The sequence below is a fragment of the Pteropus medius genome, unplaced genomic scaffold, assembly GCF_902729225.1.
Source record: "Pteropus medius unplaced genomic scaffold, Ma_sr-lr_union100, whole genome shotgun sequence".
In the NCBI taxonomy this organism is placed as follows: Eukaryota; Metazoa; Chordata; class Mammalia; order Chiroptera; family Pteropodidae; genus Pteropus; species Pteropus medius.
Genome location: NW_024354886.1, coordinates 4,233,279 through 4,254,988, shown reverse-complemented (window position 1 = coordinate 4,254,988; position 21,710 = coordinate 4,233,279). Strand labels below are relative to the sequence as shown.

Here is a 21,710-nt window from a genome sequence, read left to right as displayed (position 1 = left end):
TATTTAAGTGTCTGACTCTCCCACGGTCCTCACTGAGCCCAAGGGCGGTAAATACAGCAGGTTAATCGGGGCTTGAGAAAGAGCTTTGGGCCTGGCCTAAGCCCAGCCCTGAAGCTCCAGGCTGTAGGGAGCCATGAGGCCCTTTTGGCTTCTGGCTGCTCCAGGATAAAGGTCAACCCTTTTGCTGGAACATGAGGTTCTGCACCATCTGGGCCTTCCCGCTTCTGGCCTCATCTCCCTGGACTCCTCAACCTGTAGGCTATGTCCAGGCCAGACCAAACAACTCACGAAGTGCCCACTGGAGAACATGGGATGGCTTCATGCCTGTGTGCCTTTATACACACTGTTCCTTCTACCTGGAATGCCCTGCACCCTTGCTCTGCCTGGCTAGCTCCTTAGTCAGAGCTGAAGGCTGGCTTCTTCAGAGAAGCCTTCCCTGACCCCTCTAGCCACACCCAGTCCCCAACTTCCCAGGACATTATAATGATCTGTTTTTGTGCATCTTCCCGAGTAATTTAGCAATCTCTTGAAGGCAACGACCAGCTTTTGTACTCCCAGTTTGAAGCACAATGCCTAATGCACACAGTAGGCGCTTAATAGATGCTCCAGCACAGCGTTTGGACTTTGGGTTCCCAGGCATTAACACAATTCCTGGAGCACACAGTAGATGCTCATTAAGTGCCCACTGAACGCATGAACCTTAGCAAGCTGACTTTGGCAGAAGCCGGAGGTGAACTGAGGAGTGGGGGTGGGGTATGAATGGAAGATGCTTCTTGGGAAACAAGACAATGTCAGAGGGAAGAAGGCAGAAGGGACCTTAAGAAATGTCCCAGGAGATATACAAAAAGCCAAAATAAAAAGCAAACACGGATGGAAGCATATAAACAGGGCTCTCATTGAGCAAGGAGAGAGAGAGAAGGAAGAATAAAAGAGGAAGCGAGAACTGGGCTCAGAGAGGACAAAATGTGCCCATGAGAGTCACAGAGGACAGGAAGCCAGAGACTAGGACAGACCAACTACCTACAGGATGTCTGGTGCCCTTGTTTCAGCCCCTGAGGGTAGATAAGGGTGGCATGGGCAGTGTAGTGCTATGGTCCCTTCCTAGATTGATAAGGCTGGGTGAAAGGCCACATGTCACCGGGTTTTGGGACATCTTGGGAAACTCTTCCTCTCTTAGGTCAGGAGAGGCCCTGTGTTATGAAATAAAGCGCCCCAGATATCAGTCACAAACCTAGTTTCTTGCCTTTGAGTGAATAACTTAGCTGCTCTTGCCTCAATTTCCCCATCAGGAAAGTGGGTAATATTCTCCTTCCTTTAGAGAAACATCAAAATCATACTGAGGTAGGACATGTAAGTGAAATGTACACAGCCCAATACAAACGCCAGGGGTTGACATGTGATGATTTCTCCCAAAGCCCTGCTATGAATGGGTCTTAAGAGAGGCCATGCCACCATGTCACTGGTGCCACAGACAGATCTGAGTTCAGAGGCCAGGAACCCAGGCTCAGCCCCTGGTTTTTAGATCCCAGTGCCAGATCAATACAATGAGGCAAAGTTTATTCCCCAGTGATGGGGTGAGTGGCAGCAGGCATGCCAGCTGGCCAAGAGATAACTGAAGCTATCCATAGCCAGCAGACCTGACTATCTAACTCCACTACTGAGTGTCCTTTGGAGCCTCCTCATTTCAGCCCATTAAAAAGGGCCGAAAACACTTTTCTGGCTAATCACACTTCAAGGTATGCATGGGCTCCAAGGAGGAGACAGAGTTCCTGGAATCATCTTGGAAAAGGAAATGAGACTCCAAGGCTTGAGAAATGGAAGATTTACAATTTAGGTACATGATCTAAGCAAGCTACCGATTATTTAGAACTGCCGGCTTAGATATTAGACTTAAATGCGAACTCCAGCTCTGCCGCTTCACTGAGACTCAGTTTCCTTAACTGTCGAAGGGGGATAACAATAGTACCCAATTCCCAGGGTTCTTACGATGCATAAATGAGCTCATTTATATAAAACCCTCAGCTCAATGCTTGGATCCTAGTAGGTGATCAATATTAGCTATTATGTGAATAATATCACACGCTCCTGGGGAGGAAGGCCAGACCTCTGACTATCTAAGCCACTCTGAGGAGATTAAACTTGTCACGACTCATTAAGTTACCAAATGTCAAATTCCATTTTGCAGTATCTATCAGGAACGTGTGAATCCTGGGCTGGGGGGATGGTATCCCCCCATCGCCCACCTCTGCTGTGTTCTCTGTGACTGATGGGGGGAAGATCATGGATTAGCAGGTCTGCCAAACTTGGGGGGGGCAATTTAAATAGATCCTTGAGCTTGCTAGTCTATCTGGACTCAAGAATATTGCTGAAGTGCTCTGGTAGCAAGGAGTGGGGGATCAACCTCAAAGGCTCAGAGAAACTTCAGACCAACTTGGAGAGTCCAAGATATTGGAGGCAGTTTTCAGGGCTGGGTGCTGGGAGAGAGAAAGAGGACCAAAGGCTGCACCCTTTCAGGTCCAACTTCTCTCCTCCAGGGCTCTCTCTACACCCCACCTGCACCTCCTATAAGAGTTTCGAACCCCAACACGACCCATGGTGGGTGGGAGGGGGGCAGGTGAGAGGTGAGCAGACAAGAGCAGGGGTGACTGAGAGCAGGATGCCACAGCTGAAGAAGTAAGTATAAATATAAAGCAGCCAGTGTAGGACTGGACAGAGGCCATATGAAACACACGGTACATTCCAGACCCAGCAACAAACTGTACCAGCCTTTTGGAGAGCTGGGAGTGCTGAGGAGGGGAGGGAAGAGAGCAGAGGTTCCTTCGAGGTTGGCCCTGCCTCCTCCTCCCCCAGTTCTCCCAGAGCTCGGGCACCACCGGGAAAGTCCCAATGTTCCTTTTGCAACCACAGGAAACCTACTATCCCTGCTCACATTCTGTACCCAGTGTTCTCAGCAGCTCCCGACTGGGAGGGAGCGATGAGCGTGTGTGTGGGGGAGGGGATGGCGGGGCAGGCAGCCACAGCAGCCCAGGTAACATCAGGGGAGGTGGCAAGCATCACTGGAACACTGACTTATAAAGTCACAGCCTGTAAGTGCTGCAATAGAGGTACAGATGACAGCAAGGTGTAGGTAAGGAAGTGCCTTGCCCAAGGTCACACAGCCAGTTGTTCAGCAGGGCGGGACCAGAGTGCATCCAGAACTGGGCAGTGCTGGGCAGCCCTATTGGGTGTAGTGGATTAGGAGTGGCAAGCCAGGGAACAGGAAGTGCCCGGGGAATGAGGGTGAGGAGACCAGACTAAGGCTGCCTCTATGCTCTGGTTGGCTCTGGGAAGGTCTGGCTTAGGCACGGTCCCCTCTACTCCTCCCAAACCTCGCCCCCCCAACCCCGCTCCTTAAATATTAGAGATCATGAATGTAAAGCGCCAAGCACCGAGGCTGGTTTGTCAGCCAGCATGAGTCACCTCAACGCCCCCACCCTCCTCCTCCACACACAGATCAAGGCCTAGAACCCCTTGGGATCTTTTCCCCACATCACCACCTCCTTTCTACTGAGTCCCTATAGCTCTTACACATATTTGGTACTTACCACCTGCTGGCTTGGGTTATTATTTAACCTCAACGCTATGTGTTTGTCTCTTTGACTTGCCTGCAAACTGACCAAGGGCAGGAAATTATTTCAATACACCCAACATTTATTGTACATCAACTCTAGGGCCAAGCTTAGCCTGCGGAGGATGAGCTGGAGGGATGGGGGAGGCCTCAAAGAAGCACTTTGTTTTTGCCTCAAGGGCTTTTTAATCTGGTTAGAACAGGATTAGTAAGCAGATCACTAGAGTATGAGACAGGCCACACGCTGTGCCGTGAGAAAGGTACAAACTCAGTGTGTGGGGCGTTCAGAGGCGAGAGGAATCAGGTTTGGCTGGCACTGTTGCAAGCAGGCTTTATGAGCTGGAGCTTGAAAGATGGGTAGATATGGAGTACCGGCTCTCTCGGCATGGCAAATGGCACAACCAACTGTGGAAGTGGGAAGGAGGGAGCAGAAAGGGCTTTAGGAATTGTGCATTTAACAATTTTAATTTAATTTAATTTAATTTTTTTTTAAATTTAAATTTTAATGGCAACCTTAGCAGGACCCAACAGAGCCTTCCATACAGTGGTAGGCGCTCAGTCTAAGTCCTTTGTCCCCTCCTTGGTTTGGAGACTGAAGAACCTTCAGGACCAGCACTCAGCAATATCTTTCTGCAGAAGGATGGGTAAGAAGAAAACGTGGCTCTGAATAAATCCTTCGGGCTGGACAAAGGGAGGGGCCAGGTTCCAGTTTGGGGTCGTCTTCCTCCACCCCGCTATCCGCTCCCACCCGTTAGTGTCCGGGCTCTTCCTACTCCTGACGTCCTGCCAGGGGGTTCCCAAGCGATCCAAAAGGGCTGGACTTGGTTTGCCAGCCCCTGGAAGTCCCTGGAGTCTCCGGGCTGGTGTGAAGAAAGGATCAGGGAAGAGAGACGAGGAGCCGGGAGGCTCCTCCGGGGATCGCTTGAATTGGCCCCCTCTACCCGGCTTCCGTTGTCACGTGACTGAATCCCAGGTCTCCCAAGTCAGGGACTGGCGCGCTCCCAGCTATCCTCCTCCAGACTCCTGGGCCGAGCTCTGGTGGGGCTTCGGCGGCAGGCTGGGCGGCTCCTCTCTCTCGTGGAGCTACACCGCCTGCCCCCATACCCCGCCAACTGTGCTACTCCAGGTCCCACACACTCCTGGGGTTCCACGCAAGGGCTCAGGTCGGGGATCGACAGGTCTGGGTGCTGTAAGGCCCGGGCACGCGCCCTCGAAGTTGCACAGGCGACCCCGGAGGTCCCTGGGGCCGCCTGGTCGGGGACCCAGCGCGCACACTCGCAGGCGGCTGCGGCGGCAGCGGCGGTGGTGGGGAAGCTGCGCGCCGAGCGCAAGCCGCGAGCACAAACAGGGCGAGGAGGCTGGTGTGAGCGCCTGGGCCCGGTGCCAGCGCGCCGGGGCTGGAACACAATGTCCCGAGCGGGCGGGCGAGCGGGGAACGAGAACAGCCTGACTCAGCAGCTGGGTAAGTGGGTGTGCTCGCTCACCAGATTAACCGCTCTTGCAGCCTGCGGTCAGCTACGACCGACTCTCGGAGGCTCCCTCGAGCGGGAGGGGCGAGCTCACTGCCGGCTCCTGGGCTCCCGCCCCTGCCTGCGGCTGGCTCAGGACCTCCACGTGGCCGGTTGGCGTATCCCTCTGCCTTCTCGCCCTTTCACTAAAGCGTCTCACAGCCCCCAGCCTGAGCAGAGTGGTCTCTACCCACTTAGGAGGTGCATTCTTTTCACCCAACCCGGCAGGTGTGGCGGGGCATACGGCTGCTGGATACATGTCACATTTCCTCCAAACCCCACCACTCTGGAAGGCCTCTGGAGGATATAATTCTTCGTTCCTGACGGAGGTAGAATTTTGTTCTAGGGTGGTGGGCAGCAGAGGAAGAGGATGCTGGGAGAAATGGGATATAGGGCAAGATCTCCCCTATCTCTGTCCTCAGCTGACCCAGAGTTCAGAGACTCTTCCTGTCCCCTCCCCTCAAAACCACTAGGCCCCTGAAGGTTTCCTCAGAGGGAGAGAGAAGCAGGTGGGGAGGTGCTTTGAAGCCTGAGACCCTGCTTTTCTGCCTTACCCACCCTCCTACCCAAAGCCACAACAAAGACTCATAAATTCTGCCACCCAGCCACAAAGCTTCTCCTTCCTCCTCTGTGTCTGCTGTCCCCTGTAGTCTGGTGGGGCCAGTGTGAGGCTGAAAGCTCCAGAGCGGGGAGCTCAGATGGCAGCCCAGAGCAGGACTCTTCCTGGTGGGTGGGGACCTATCTCATGCCCTAGGCAACTTGGGTGTCTGCAAGGTACCCCAGGGGACATGCTGTGCCTGGAGTGTGCCAGGGCAGGCAGGGAGGGGCTCCATCCCCTGCCGAGTTCCAGGAAGGGCCCTGGCAGTCAGCACAGGCCTGGGCTCCAGGGCCTTCCAGGGTGGGGCTAGGGGAGGGACCCCAGGCTGCTAAAGTGCCTCACCTGGGCCTCACATCCCAGGGCCCAGCTGATGGCATCTCTGGCACCTTCTGTGTGAGGAGATGGATGCCAACACAGGCCTGGGCCATGGACCACCTTCCCACACATATAGGCGTGCTGCCCACAAGTGTTTACCCAGCCAACACTCACAGACTCTGTCAGCAAGCACCTTCACTGCCATCAATTCCAAACTTCTACCTGATGTATGAAATCTGTCCATGATATCCCAGGTCAGTGACTGTTCTGAAACTGTTTGCACACCTGTAGTGACAGGGACACTCTCTCACAATGCAGCCCACTGTCCTTCTGGACTTACCTATCTCCAAGCCTAGTTACCTACAGGACACCTGGACTCACATGGCCTGAAAGTGACTGAACTTATCCTCATGTCCTTCACACCAGCTCTTCCCCATTGCCCACTGTGACCCTCCCATCCCCCAAACTCACCATGATGGTGGATTTTTAACTATCTTTTTCCTTCACCATTCTATATCTGACCTATTACCAAATTCTTACCTTTGTTGTTTTCATTACAAGATGCGTTGTTTATTTTTCTCATTCACCCCTTCCTCTCCAACCCCACAGATTCCACCTTTGGCCCAAATTCCCACTGCAGCTGCTACACTGTCCTTTCTAGCCCAGCATTTTCCTTCCTCCTATACACCCTGCTAGAATAATCTTTATCAAATACTGTTTATTGTGTGTGTTATCAACTTCAGAGTTTTCAACCAAGCCCACTGGGTACACCAGCTGCTAACCTGTGTGTTCCATATGAAGGGATCTGGATTCATTCATGGCGTGCCCAGACCACAGAGTCCAGCACAGGGCTGGTGCAGAGCAGGAGGGCCGCAAAGTGACTGATCCATTTGGTGGCTCCTTTCTCATCCAGTTCTCTCTTCTGACTTGGTCTCCCCATTCCCATCAAGCCTGTTGGCTTCATTATGCTGACTCGGGCCCTTTTGTTTGGAGGAGCCACTACTTTTCGTTTTCCAGAATCTTCAGAGAGGGGTGGGGAAGGGAGAAGCTGACATCCAAGTTAACGTCAGTTGGAGCCAAATATCAACTGCATAAACCTTGACTGCAGAGTGGAATGAGTGCAGCAGCCTGCTGGAGGTCTCTGCTCCAGTAAGAAACAATACTACTGGGGAGGGTGGAAGGTAGAGAGTGCATACCCAATCAATGGCTTTGGGGTGTTCATAGGGATCTTCTCACCATTGGAGATTCCAACCTGCCTAGCTCTGGGTCCCTAGTCTGATGCCCTTGGTTTCTTTCTTGGCACCACATCATACACACACAGGCACATGCACACATACACGCACCCATATACACCCCAATCACAACCTCATAACCCAGCTCAAAATCTGCCTCCTGCAGGAAGGCTCTGATAATCTCCACCTTACTGATTATTTTGTCATCGACTTCACTCTGAGCCTTATGAGCTGCCCTTAATCTTTTCAAAATTAATGGTTTAGTTATTACCAGTAGTTTTTTCAACTCTATTAATTATAAGCTCCTTCATGGCAGGGACAGTGTCTTTTATTTAATATCATCTATTTATTTTAAGAAGGAAGCAAAGATAGGGCACTCAGAGGCCACATAGACCTGAGTCTGGATTCTGGTTCCAACACTTAAGCTGGTTGGCTTTGGGCAAATCTGAGCCAGTTTCTTCATCTTTAAAGGTAGTGATACTTACCTTTGCAGAATGAGGGGCAACGACAGAGAAGACAAAGTGCCAAGAAAGTGCCTGTTGAGTGCACAGTGAGTAGACAATAGCTTGTCTTCTCTGCAGGGTCGGAGGCTTTCATGGATTGGAGGACAAGGTTCCTTAACTACGCCTCATATTGAGATACTTTTAAGCTTGAAAAGGGACATTATTAATAATTACATCGATTCTACAGACAACCCCAGGACATATAGCCACCCTGCCCTAACTCAGTCACAAGTGAGAGCAGGGTTCGGATCGAGCGCCGCGGTCACCCAGTGTCTAAGCACAGCGCGAAGCATAGTTCAAGCTCAATGAACGTCTGTTGAACGAACCAGCGAACAGAAACTGTCCTCTCAGTTTCTTGGCGCACCAGCGAGTCAAGAAAAGATCGAAAAGCCCGCCCCCACCGCCTCCCCACCCCCACCCGGATCCCAAAGCCTCCCGCAGCCTTCTTTCTCGAAGGTCTCCCCTTCCCCAGCGCGCTTCCGCCGTCCCCGGTTGCCTTGGCAACAGTGACGTGCCGTGAGGGGCGTCACCTCCATCCTCTGCTTGAACCCGGGGCCCCTTCTCATCCCAACTATGGAGAGAATGAGGTTAAGGTCTCTACCTTCCTGCCCCACTGTAGGGCCTGGAGCTAACTGCACCTACCTGGCCGGCCCCCCCTTGTGCGCGTGGCTCGGTCTAGTGCGGGTACCCATCCCCAGCCCCTTCCGCAGCGCTGACCTGGCAGGGACTGAGAAGATGCTGGCCTCAGGCCGGGGGCTCTCCCTCCATCCCTTCGCCCCGGATGAGCCAGTGAATCCCGAGAACCCTGGCCCAGCGCTCAACCCAGGCCCGCCCCTCCGCGGGCAGCCCTCGGGCTCCCGGGGGGCGGGAAGGATGGGACTCTTGGGGGCAGCAGGGCGCCGCAGGCGCGGAGAAAAGGATTTAAGCTAGAGGCCGGCCCCGAGCGAGGGGGTGGGAGGGGGAAGGCAGGGAGCATGAGGGGGCGATTAATAACGGGAGCGAAAGAACATCCTGTGCCCGCCGCCGGATGCGCGCTGGGGGGAGGTAGACCGGGAAGGGAGGGCAAGACAGGGGAGGCCCGGGGCGGGGAAAGGCGCGGCCTCCACCCCCTGCCTCCCCTCCTTCTCTGGGGGCGCCGCCTCTCCGCTCCCAGTTGCGTTCGCCGCGTTTATCCTTGTCCCCACGCCTTCGCAGAAGTAACGAGCTACCGAGAGGCCCTTGAATCTGGTTCCTGGGCGGGGGTGAGCGCTAGCTGGGGAGGGGACGGTCTCGGAGAGTGGGATCCGCAGCAGGGCACGGGCAGCCCCCATCCCTCTGCCTTTCATCACTACACTTCTGGCTTTCTGCGAGGGAAGCTCGCACGTGTCGAACGTCTTCTGTGCACCGAGAGTCATAACACTCTCATTTCTGACAGCAGCACTTCCCGGTAGTAGGTAGGTATTAATAGATCCGTGTTCCGGAGGAGGAAATTGAGACTCAGATTATGGAATTTGCCCAAACCCAAGGCGGTCGGGCTCCGACAGGCTTTTCGTTAGATATAGAGTAAGCTAATTTTCCTTTAGCTTCTCCTGTGCATTCAAGCTCTGGGATGCTTCGAGTCACCCTCCTTAATGGTCTTGCACAGTAGGTTTCTCAAATTTTTCTAATTCGAAATTATTCAAGGTAGTTAAGTGGGTTACAGGAATTGAGAGTGATTAGCCTGAAGACCAGGGTAGGACGGGTAGAGGGTGAGTGGAAGAGGCTGAATGATGTATCTTTTAGGCCTCATTGAGGCCCACCGCTTGTATGCTCACTGCCTTCTAACGTTTTTTTCCAGGCGGAACCTCCTTATGATAGTAATTACTTCAGTCAACATCTAGTGACCTCTGTTCTGGGCACTGTTTCAAGTAGTTAATCCCCAAAACCCCATGAGGTCGGTATTATTATTCCCATTTTACAGGTAGAGAAAATGAGGCAAGAAGAAATCTCAAAGCTAAGTCAGTGACTGAACTGCTTTTGAACCTAGCAGTCTCGCTAGAGCTCATACTCTCAACTAAACTTCATCTAACATGATGGAAACATCACCCTCGAAGGTAGAAAGCTGGTGCGGATGGCAGAGAGAAGTATGTGCTAGGACAGCCCACTTCCTTTTGCCTTGGTGAGGGTAGGTAAGAAACTTGGGGCTGGCTGTGTGTATATGACTCTCTAGCCAATGTTTCCAGATTTCTGGATTTGACAGCAAACAAAAACCAAAACAAGAAAACAAAAGCCAAATTCCCACGAAGAGTTGCAGCTTTAATTTGTGCTCTCTAAGAACATTAAAAAACACATCTACCGCCTATTATCACCATCATTTCATAAAAGTATATTTTAATTCTCTTCAAACTGACATCATCTGAATCAAAAGCAGTCATTCCCAAGAAAGAACAGTCATTGATTTTACACCAACAAATAAGACATTTCTCTCTTTATTTTTTTGTCGTGCTGTAGACTGATGAAAATATACTGGGAATGCCTCTGCCTCTAATCCATTTGAGGGTAGAACCAAATGAAACGGGCTTTCGGTGTAGCAGGAAGGAGTTAGGTTAGAGCCAAGAAAGCTCTCCTTTGGAGGTCTTTAAAGAACATGTGAGCACTGTGTTTGCTTAGGATGTGAGGGTTGCAGAGTCAACTCCTTGGATTGGCGAGACCAGTAACTCTGGGTCACACCCCAGAGAAGGGCAGGAACCTTGTTCTGAGGATCTATGCTCAGATCCACCAGGGGAGCCTTGGAACCCCAAATGGTCCTCATCAGGCAACTGTTTTCATCCTGGAGTTCAGGGGTGGTGATTGGTGGTCCCATGGTAGAGAGGAGGCCTCTGGGGGTCTCTACTCACAACATGCAGGGAGTCCATGTAGTTACGCAGTTTGGGGCTGGGTAGAGTGCTAGGACTGACCCTTGAGGACCAAGGATGGAAAAAAGGAAAGGAAAAGAATGGCCACTTAGGAATGTTGCCTGCAGCCCCAGTGTGGTGGGTGAAGCCTCCTTTAAGCCCAAGTGCAGTCCAGGACCCAGAACCTTCCAACAGGAGCTAACAGGCAGGTAGGGCCCTGTTCTGGTACAACCGTGCTCAGTGCTGGCTTTGGGTCTGAGCCTGGCTTGGGGCTTGTTACCTCCTTGTTCTGTACCAGAAGGTGATACCAGCAGTATGGGGATACTGGGGGGTGGGGAAAGGGAAAGGAGGGGGAAGGGTCTAGACGGTCTCACCTGCTCCATTCTGGTGGTGAAGATCAAGGCCTCCAAAGTTGAGCTTTTGTTCTCCAGGGTAGTGGCATCTTCTGACTACAGAGGCCTCAAGCCTCTTTCTGTCCTCTGTGTGTGTATGTGTGTGCACGTGCGCGCGTGTGTGTGTGTGTGGTGGTGGGGAGACTGGGGTGTGGTACTCACAGATTTAGATCCCCATGGTTTAAAGGCACAGACCTACCCAAATTTTAATCTTCAAGTTTTAGAATGGTAAATCTGGATCTCCTTAGGTTACAAACGCAGAAACTGAGACCCAGGCAAGGGCAGCCCCTCCTCTAGGGTCACACTGGTTAAATGGGCCTGGAGCCCCGGTATCCAGATTCTATATCACTGTTCTGCCCTCAAGTCCTCAAAGAATGGTAGAAGTCATGGCTTAAACACCTGTTAAGTGCAGGACTCTGTGGTGAATGTTGCAGATGCAGACAAGTGCCCTCAAGCGCTTTTGGTCACACAAGTAAAAATATACACTACAGTAGACATGCAGATGCTGGAAGATGATAAATATACCTCAAAACTGTAAAACTTTATAAGGTGCTCCCCTCTCCTCAGGGGGGCTGTACTTGCAGAAGCACCTGAGGCCCAGCAGTAGATCTATGGGGAAGTGAGGGGAAACAGGGCTGCTAGTGGCCACACCCCAAATATCCCTCCCAGAAACATCCAATGGCGGTTGCCGGGAAATTGGGTCTCTGCTGTCCACTAACGGAGGAAATGTAGCCTCTGGCGCCGCCTGCTGGGGCCCCACCAACCTGACTCCCCTAAAGAAAAGGAGACCTGAAGGACCTTTCTGTCCCAGACTTTATTCCTATAGAGTCTGGACCCTCGTTTCCTACAGCCTCTGAACTAAACTACTCCTTCCAAGCACCCCTGGCTGCCCCCGGTTTCCTTTGTTGCCCAGGTTCTGATTCTAGTACCCTGGGTTCCTGGCCCTGCCAGAGTTCTGGTTCCAGAAGGTCCTTGCTGGGTGCCTCGGGCCTAGCTCCCACCTGGGTGCAAGAAGACATGGGCAAGAGTGTCCCCCAGGACCTGGGACAGCTAGACATCCGCAAAAGTGTAGTGGGCCTGGCCATGGGCGCTGGGGCCATCTACCTGCTCTACAAGGCCATCAAGACCGGCATAAAATGCCAACCACCCCTCTGCAGCACCTCACCCATCTGTATCGCCCGTGAGTGTCCGGGCCCTGGGGAGAGGGCTCTGTCCCAGGAGGCACCTGCTTTCGAGGCCTCCAGTGTGGGAGGGCCCAAAGGTGACTCTTTTAAGTTCCTTTTCTTCCTCTTTCTTTTCTGCATCTTCCTCAAACCTGTCCTAGAGATGCTACCTCAGGGTCCCTAGGTAGTGGATGGCACTGTAGGGGATCCTGAGGACTCATCTGGCAGATCTTTAAATTCTCATTCACCCTAGCTTCCAGGATGCCACCGAGTGGAAATTTGGCATCAGCAGTTCTCCCCAAGGGAAAATTGGGGGCCTGCATGCCCAGAGCCTCCACTAGTTCATATGATGACTTCGCGCATATGCCAGGAAATGGTTACGGTAAACATTAAAAACTGTGATGTTTACAGTATGAATAATACAGCATTAGATATGTGCCCTTGTGCAGTACACATCCTATTCAACTGTACGTGGGGGTCCTACATATAGCAAGAAAGATTCTCTTCAGAAAAAGCAAGGCAGCTTTGTCCCCAGGTCTTTCTCCCTCACCCCAACCCCATTCTTTCATTACTTCTGAGTCCACAGCCTAAACTGGGTTGGGGTGGCTGTCTAGGCCTGGCAATCGAGCGAGAGCGGCATGGGAGGGACTCAGGTGAACTCCGGAGGCTTCTCAACTCTTTGGAGTGCAAACAGGATGAATACACCAAGAGCATGATCCTGCACAGTATCACGCGCTGTGTGTACTTGCTGGAGGCTGAGGTGAGGGAAGGGAAGCAGGAGGTTCCTCCCAGTCAGCCTGGCCCCTGGAGGCTACAGCAGATCCTTTCCCCCTCGACTGGTCAGACTGTCCTGGGACCTGTCTCTCCATCTGATGGTGGGAGGGGTTGTGCTGAGGGGTCTTGGTGATATGGCGGGGCTGCGGGGGAACCGTGGGCCCAGGACACCCGCTTCTCCTGCCTCTTCTGTCTCTCCTGGCACACACTAGGCCTCCGCTTGTACTACTGATGACATCATGTTGGTGGGCTCCATGCTGGATGACAAGGACAACAGTGTTAAAATCCAAGCTCTGAACACACTTAAAGCTTTCTCTGGCATCAGAAAATTCCGGCTCAAAATCCAGGTGAGCCCAGGGCAAGTGGTAGGGCAGAGCGCACAGTATATCCCTAGTCTGTGGGTCCTTTAATGGGCAGGATAAATGGTCATGTTCCAGAAGTTTGTTTAGGTCTGAGTTTATAATCTAGAAATGTGTTTTTCCTTGGAAATATGTGGGGAAATGGTGGTCAGCTTCCCAGCAGAGTCAAAAGCCTTTGACTCTCAGGATGAAACTGAACTAGGGCACTGGGCGTATCTCTGAACCCCGGACAGCAGAACCGGCCCCCCCTGAAGTTCTCTCTGACACCAACCGGTGTTTTACAATTCAGTTCAATCTGACACTACCTGGAGTTAGCACAGACTCCACAGGTTAAGGGCTTAGTCCGATAAGACTGACTACCCCCCCCTTCAGCTGCTAGTCACAAGTCCCAGTACTTCTTACTGACTGAGCTATAAATTTGGAGGTTCCCACGACTCTCCTTTCGGGTTTGATAATTCAGTAGAACAGCTCTCACAACTCAGGAAAACTACTTATGTTTCCCAGTTTGTTATAAAAGGTGCAACTGAGGAGACAGCCCAATGAAAGAAATGCATACGGCAAAGCATGGGAGAAGGTGAGGTGCAGATCTTCCATGACTTCTCTTAGCACACGATCCTCCCAGCACTTCGATGTGTTCACCAACTTAGAAGTTCTCTGAACCCTGTCATTTGGAAGTATTTATGGAGGTTTCATTATGTAGGCATGATTGATTAATCATTGGCCATTGGTGTTTGAACTAAATCTCTACTCCCTTTTTTCTCCCCAGAGGTCAGGATAGGGCTAAAAGTCTCAACCTTCTAATCATGGCTTGGTCTTTCTGGCCACCATCTCCTATCTAGAAGCTATCCAGGGGTAAGCCATGAGTCACTTCATTAGTATAAACCCAGGAGTGATGGCAAGGGCCTCATTATGACTAACAAAAGACCCTCCAGTCAGGAAAACATTTTAGGAGCTCTGGTCCTGGAACCAGGGACAAAGACCAGATGTATTATCATACCACAACCCCCATACTGTGCTGGTCAGAGGCTGGTAGCTGGGCCACTAATGCCTTCTCTACCGCCTTGTAAAGAAAATATAATCCACCAAAAGTCAGTTCCTCCAGCTTCCTGCTGTCAAGCTCTCAGCCTTACCTCTTTCCACACATCCTTTTCCTGCTTTCCTGCTGATGCCATGAAAAAATGGCTTTCTTCCTGTCTGTGGTCAATGTTAGCCTCTGTCGTGGATCCCATCCTCCTCTTTGAGAGCCTCTCTGATGCGGCCTTTCCTGCTCTTTCCCATTTGTATTCAACAAGCTCTATTCCCTCACACCTTAAAAAGCAAAACTAAAAAAAAGTCCCCCCTTGACCTCTAAACATCTCTGTAGCAAATGGTCCATCCCCCAAATTAAAAGTAAGCAAAGTATTTAAAACTTACAAACATTTTATGTGTGTATGGTAGAAAGAATAACAATAAAAACAAAACACGTATAACCGAAACCCAGGCTGAGAAATAGTACATAACCAATAGATTGGATGCCCACAGATGCCCCGCCCTAATCCTGGCCTCTTCTCCTACTAATGACTAATCATTTTCCTGAATTTTGTTTATCAGTTCCTTGATTTTCTTTGTATTTTACCATGTATGCATGCATCATCTTATATTGTAGCAGAGCAAGGCAGACGATAAATGAATAGGTAACATATAGTTTGGAATGTTTTTAAGCTTCAGGTATCTGGAAGTATGCAGTATGTATTCTGTGGTTCGTCTTTTCCCTCTCAACATTGAAAGATTCATCCATATTGATGTGCATAGCTGTTTCCTTCTTTTCCACTGCTTAGAGTGTTCTACTTCATGAATACCTACAATTTATTTATCCATTTGCCTGCCCATGGGTAGGCATTTGAGTTGTTTGCACATTGTGCTGTGAACATTCTTGTACACATCTCCCTTGCAGACGTGGGAGACTTTCTCCAGGTTATGTATGCAGGAGTCAAATGGCTGGGTGAAAGGGTAGGCTCAACTTTTCAAGGAAGGTTGTATCAATTTACACCCTCCACCAGGCTTGTACAAGTGTTCCTGTGGCATTATTTTCTCTCCAACCTTTGGTATTCTCACACTTAAATTTTTTTTGCATTAAACTTTTTTTGGGGGAGAAAAGTTCTCTAGGTCTTCTGCCTCTGTCTTGCTGCCTCTGCTTCATCCCTTGGCCCTCTCAGTTTCCCAACGGCTGATTCTCAAGGGTATCAGAATTCCCTGGAGGGCTGGTTGAAATGAAGGTCTCGGGGCCCCACACCCAAAAAGCCCAGTGCAATGAGGAAGCTGTGTTTTTCACAAGCTCCCAGGAGATTCTGTTGGAGCTGGCCACTGTTTCTTCTTTCTCTTGAGGTCTGTATCCTGTGAGGACCTGTACTCTGTTCTCTCTCTGCGTGAAAGCAGCCACTCTCTGGCCTCGGTTTCTATATAGATGTGCTGTCCTGGTCTCTGTCCACAGCCTGGGGGCTCCCCTGACTTCCAGACCTGTGACCAGCAGCTCCACTTAACAGCCTAGCAGCCCTTTAACCACACATCCAAAATGGAGCTTGTTCCTATTCTCTAAGTTAGACCACCCTCTCCAGAGGGATCTGATCCCATCCACCTCCTGCTTTGTCTTCCTTAAGGCTCTCAGGATACACTGCACTATCAGCTCCACCCCAATCCCAGCCATTTACATTGTATGTTTCATGCTCTCCCACTCTCTAGGCTTTGACCTGCTGTTCACTGCCTGAAATCCCTTTTTAGACTTGCTAACTCCTGCCTGTCCTTCCGGTCTCAGCAGATAGTAAGGGGTGGGGACAGGGAAGAACTAGGGTCTAATGGGAATACTGTGGCCCTCACTCCAGGATTCTTGCCTCCCTCTTATGTGGCTCACAAAGATACAGCTTGTGAGATAACCTATCTTTGGTAATACTTCTTGGTCCAAGAATCTGGCATTTCAGAAGCCAAGATCCTTTTATTCATTCAATAAATATATATTGAGCACTTACTTTGTACCAAGGCTAGGCATTGGAGATATAGCAATGAACAGAACAGAAAAGATCTCTGATCCAGTGGAAATTCTATTCTAGCAGGGCAAGCCAGGCAGTATACAAATAAGTGAAGTATGTAGTGTGTTTCATGTGACAAATGCCATGGAGAAAATTAAATAAAAGGTTGGTAAGGAAGGCTGATACAGAGATGGTGTTGCAGCTTCAAAGGAGAAAATCTAAAAGATAAAAAAAAAAACAAAAAAGAAAATCTTTGGGACCTAGGGCTTGATGATGAATCTGTAGAAATGACACCAAAAGCATGATTTATGAAAGAAAAAATTGACAAATTGGGCTTAATTAATGAAAAACATTTGCTTTATGAAAGACCCTGTTAAGATGAAGAAAAGATAGGCTGCAGACTAGGAGAAAATATTTGCAAACCACATATCTGACAACTCACATCTAGATTATATAAATAGCTTTCAAAAATGAATATTAAAAAAATCCAATGAGAAAGCGGGCAAAAGGCATGGAGATATTTCATTAGAGAAGATATACAAATTGCAGATAAGTACATGAAAAGATGTTTAACATCAGTAGTCATTAGGGAAATATAAATTAAGACCACAATAAGATATAACCATACACCTATTAGATGATCTAAACTCAAAATTAGTGACAATACCAAATACTGTTGAAGATGTAGAGAAACTGGGTCTCTCATAAGTTGCTGATGGGAATGTAAAATGGTTGTGACAGCCACTCTGGAAAAACAATTTGGCAGTTTCTTGAAAAAAACTATACATTTACCACGCAAACCAACAGTTGCACTCCCAGGCATTTAGAGAAATGAAAACTTAAATTTGCACAAGAACCTGTATACAATTGTTCATAGGAGTTTCATTTATAAAAGTCAAAAATTAAATAACCAAAACATCTCTCAAGAGATAATGGTTAGACAAACTGGTAATCCATATCATGGAACACTACTCAGTAATAAAAGGGAGTGAACTATTGTTACACGTAATAATTTGGATGGAGTTCAAGGGCATTATACTGAATGAAAAAACTCAAGACTATCACAAAGCATGATACCATTTACATAACATTCTCCAAGTGACATAATTATGAGATGAAAAGCAGATTAGTGGTTGCCAGTGGTTAGGGGCAAGTGTGACTATAGGGAATCTCACAAGGGGGATCTTTGTGGTGATGAGACAATTCTGATGGAATAATCTGTTGATTGCTGTGGTGTTTACATGAATCTACACATGTGATAAAATGACACAGAACTACATGCACACATTGTACCAATACCAATTTCCTAGTTTTGATACTGTAATTATGTAAGTTGTAACCATTGAGGGAAACTGGGTGAAGAGCACTCGAGACCTCTCTGTACTATTTTTGGAACTTCCTGTGCATTTATAATGATTTGAAAATAAATTTTTTAAAAGTGTGTTGCATGTGACATGCTATAGAGAAAAATGAAATAAGGGTGGGGTTAAGAAAGGCTAGTATGGAAGTGGTATGGCAGTTTTAAAGAAGGAGGTGGTCAGGGAAGACCTCACTGAGGTGACAATAAAGCAAAGTCTTGAAGGAAGTAAGAGCGAGCTATGAATATCTTGAGGAAGAACATTGTAAGTGGAGGGAATGGAATAGCTTATGCAAATACCCTAAAATAGGTGTGTACCTGGCATGTTCAAGGAATATCTAAGAGGCCATTGTGATGGGGACTGTGGAAGCAACTGTAAGGACTTTAGCATTTGCCCTCCATGAACTAGGGACTCCTGAGCTGAGGAGTGACATGTCTAACATGTCTGCTCTTCCAAAAATAGATTTGGAGGTGGGGGATGGTTGGGTGGAAGCAGGGAGACAGGAGGCTATTGCAGAAATCAGATGAGAGATAATGACTTGGAACAGAGTGCTAGAAAGGGGATGGTGAGAAGGGGCTTGATTGTTGATAGTTTTGAAAGTAAAGCCAATGGGATTTTCTGAAGGACTGGAAAAGGGATAGGAGAGAGAGAAAGTCAAGCCATAGATTTTTGGCTTGAGTATCTGGAAGGAAGACAAAGCCGACAGTTGAGACAGGGAAGGTGGTGGAAGGAGCAAGTTTGTGGGCCAGGAGCATGTTAACTCTGAGAGGTCTATTAAACATTCTGGAAAAGAAGTGGAATTGGCACCTGAATATATGACTCCGGAGTTCAGGGAGAGGTCTGAGGTGGAGACAAACTTGAGGAGGTTGGTCTGAAAAATCAGGAAAGAAGTCTATGAAAGAGAAGCAAAGAGAAGAAAGAATTTTGAGGATGTGGGCGTGGTTAACTAGGTCAAATAATGTTGAGAGTTTACGTTAGAGGGAATTGTCTCTTGAGTTTGGCTCAGGCATCATGGGTAGGGGCAGTGAAGAGTGAAACCAGAGGCTGAGACAGTGTTGGGGATCCTTGAATAAAAGCAGATTCTTCTCTCTCCCCTCCCCCAAAGGAACACTCCATCAAGGTACTAGAACTGATATCCACCATCTGGGACTCCGAGCTGCACATTGCAAGCCTCAGACTCCTCAACAACCTTCCACTACCTGACTTTGCACATCCACAGCTACGAAGGGTGATGCCTGCCTTGATGGAGATTCTTCAGTCAAACTATATCCTGGCACAGGTGCCTCAAGACCATGGCCCAGGCCTTGCCCACCTGACCAGCCCTAGAACAGCATCTAGGGGAAAGAGAAAAGATTTGTGTCTTCTCTGCTCAGGCCTAGACTCACCTGCCTTCTCACACTTTACTATTTCCTTTATTCAGGTGCAAGCCATACGATTGCTGAGCTCCCTGGCACAGAAGAATGATCTTCTCTATGATATTCTCAACTGCCAGGTAAGAAAGGAACTGAAGAGGGGCTGATGGATTCCAGCTCAGATATTGGGGAAGGAAGAATCATGGATTCTCCAGATAGACTTAGACCCAACAAGATTGTCTTGTTCCTCTTCCTGCCTCTGCACTAGATACGTTGAAAACCATTCCCTCTTCTATTATCCCAATAGAGTCAGAATCCATTTTGTTGGGAGGGGAATCTCCTTTGAGTGGTTATCTAAACTCTGAGAAACAGGAACACAGGTGACAAAAGTTAATGTAGGTATTTTGATATTAGGTAAAAATTCTAACCATTTTTAAGAATAGATAAAGTCACTTCATAATAATTAATGGTCCAGAAAGATAAAGCAACTCTAAACTTATATGATCCTAGTAACAATCTCAAAATATATAGAATATACTTGATAGAATATAATTGGAATGCAAGGATTTTTTTTTTCAGTTTTATTGAGGTATAATTGACATAAAATTGTAAGATATTTAAAGTATACATTTTGGTGATTTGATATAATTATATGTTGTGAAGGATTCCCATCACCTAGTTAACACATCCATCACCTCACATCTTTTTTGGGGGGCGGGAGCGGAGAAGATAAGAACATTTATGTCCTAATCTCTTAGCGCATTTCAGTGATATAATACAGTGTCATCAACTATAGTCACCATATGTTACATTAGAGCCTCAGACCTTATTCATCTTATAGCTGAAAGTCTGTACCCTTTTATCAGCCTCTCCCTATTCCCCCCTGCTCCCAGCTCTTGGCAACCAGTTTTCTCTGTTTCTATGAGTTTGACTTTTCTTTTTTTAGATTCCACATAAAAATAAAAGTGATATCATGTAGTATTTTCTCTGTCTGGCTTATCTCACTTAGCATAATGTCCTCAGGGTCCATTCATGTTGTTACAAATGGCAGGATTTCCTTCTTTCTCATGACTGAATAATTATAAAGAAAAATTAACACATCCACCACCACAGTGGAAGATATGAAAAATTTATCTACTCTTTTCAGTAGTTAATAGATAAAAACCTAAAACTAATAAGGGTATACTTGCTGTGAACAACACAAATACGCTTCAGCCATTAGATACACCCAGAACACTCTAATTAGAAGATGCTCATTCCTCTCAAGCACATAAAATATTTATAAAAATTAAACACACATTAAACTTTAAAGTTTGTCATATTTCACAGAATCAGTATTATTATCAGGTCACTCGTGTGTTGTGACCGCAGTGTAATTATGTTAGAGGATGATAACAAAAGGAAAAATTTAAAAATTCTACAGTTGAATCTGAAACTTAGATATATGGGGGAGTCAAGACTATAGGAAGATGGAAGAACGTTAAAACTAGTCTTGGATTCCATTTCCATCCTCTTTGCATCCCATCACAGGTACACTCCAACTTCCTGAACCTGTTCCAAGCCACACAACCGGGGAGTCTGCTGTTTGAGGTGCTGCTGTTTGCCGAGCGGCTGAGTGAGGGCCGGAATACACCCCACTACCGTGCTGTGAAATGGCATTACAATGAAAAGTCTCTGCATGAAGCTCTCTTTGGGGACGAGTCACGACTGGCAGACCGACTGCTTGCCCTGGTCATCCACCCAGAGGAGGAAGTTCAGATCCAGGCCTGCAAGGTCATAGTCAGCCTGCAGTGCCCCCAGGACATGCAAGTGCGGCCCTCCTTCTGCCAAGCCAGTCATTCCTACTTTAATGGGGAATAAAATTAAGGAGAGCCAATAAAAATGAGGATGGGAGAGAAGCTTGAGGGGCAGTGTCTGTCCAGGGCTTTTCAGGGCTGGGTAGAGATTTCATCTAGCATATCCCCTACCCTAGAATATGACAAAGCATGGGCATATCTCGCAAAACACTTCCCCACTTCCTTGTTTAGGGGACAGAGTTCCTTCTTTTGCTGCTTTTCAAATTGGAACGTGGAGCCAGTGCTTTCAGGGAGCTTCAAGGAGAAGGCAGGTTTGGGGACTGAGGCCAAAGATCATCAACAGCAGACAGTATAGCATTGGGTTACTCAGGATGTGCAAGGCTATGCCACAGTAACGAACAACCTCCAAATCTTAGCAGCTTAAAAATGATCAAGGTCATTATTCACACTACATGCCCATCCGGTGGGGGTGGTGATGGAAGGGCAGACGTTTGTTCCACATTGTCTTCTCTCAGGGACCCAGGCTGAGGGTGACACTTCATTGTGTTTCTGTGACTTCTAGAGAAGGAAAAGGAAATGTGACAGTCATCACTGGCTCTTAAAAGTTCCACCAGAAATGACACTCACCACTTCTGCTCACATTTCACTGGCCAAAGGGGCTAGGGGATAACAATTTTACCATGTGTCCAAGGGAGAATCGCAAATATTCGGTGCCAGCATTAATGACAGAGAACCACAGGCATATTGGAATCAGACTCTCTGGTGTAAATCCCACCTCTGTCACTAGCTGTGTGACCTTGAACAACCTATTTACCGGAGGCTCAGTCCCCTCATCTGTAAAAATGAAGTAATAATAGCATTTACCTTATGAGGCTGTTGGGAGGATTCTAAGCGGATTA

The 21,710-nt window shown here is 48.4% G+C and overlaps 1 protein-coding gene across 1 annotated transcript; it reads left to right on the top strand.

Moving 5' to 3' along the window:
• Window positions 1-8,806: 8,806 nt before the first annotated feature.
• ARMC12 (armadillo repeat containing 12) lies at window positions 8,807-20,913 on the top strand. The gene is made up of 7 exons (XM_039856098.1): window positions 8,807-9,865; window positions 11,959-12,268; window positions 12,785-12,930; window positions 13,157-13,291; window positions 18,769-18,942; window positions 19,084-19,155; window positions 20,546-20,913. The coding sequence occupies exons 1-7, from the start codon at window positions 9,812-9,814 to the stop codon at window positions 20,873-20,875; spliced, it is 1,221 nt and encodes a 406-aa protein (XP_039712032.1). The 5' UTR covers window positions 8,807-9,811; the 3' UTR covers window positions 20,876-20,913.
• Window positions 20,914-21,710: the final 797 nt, after the last annotated feature.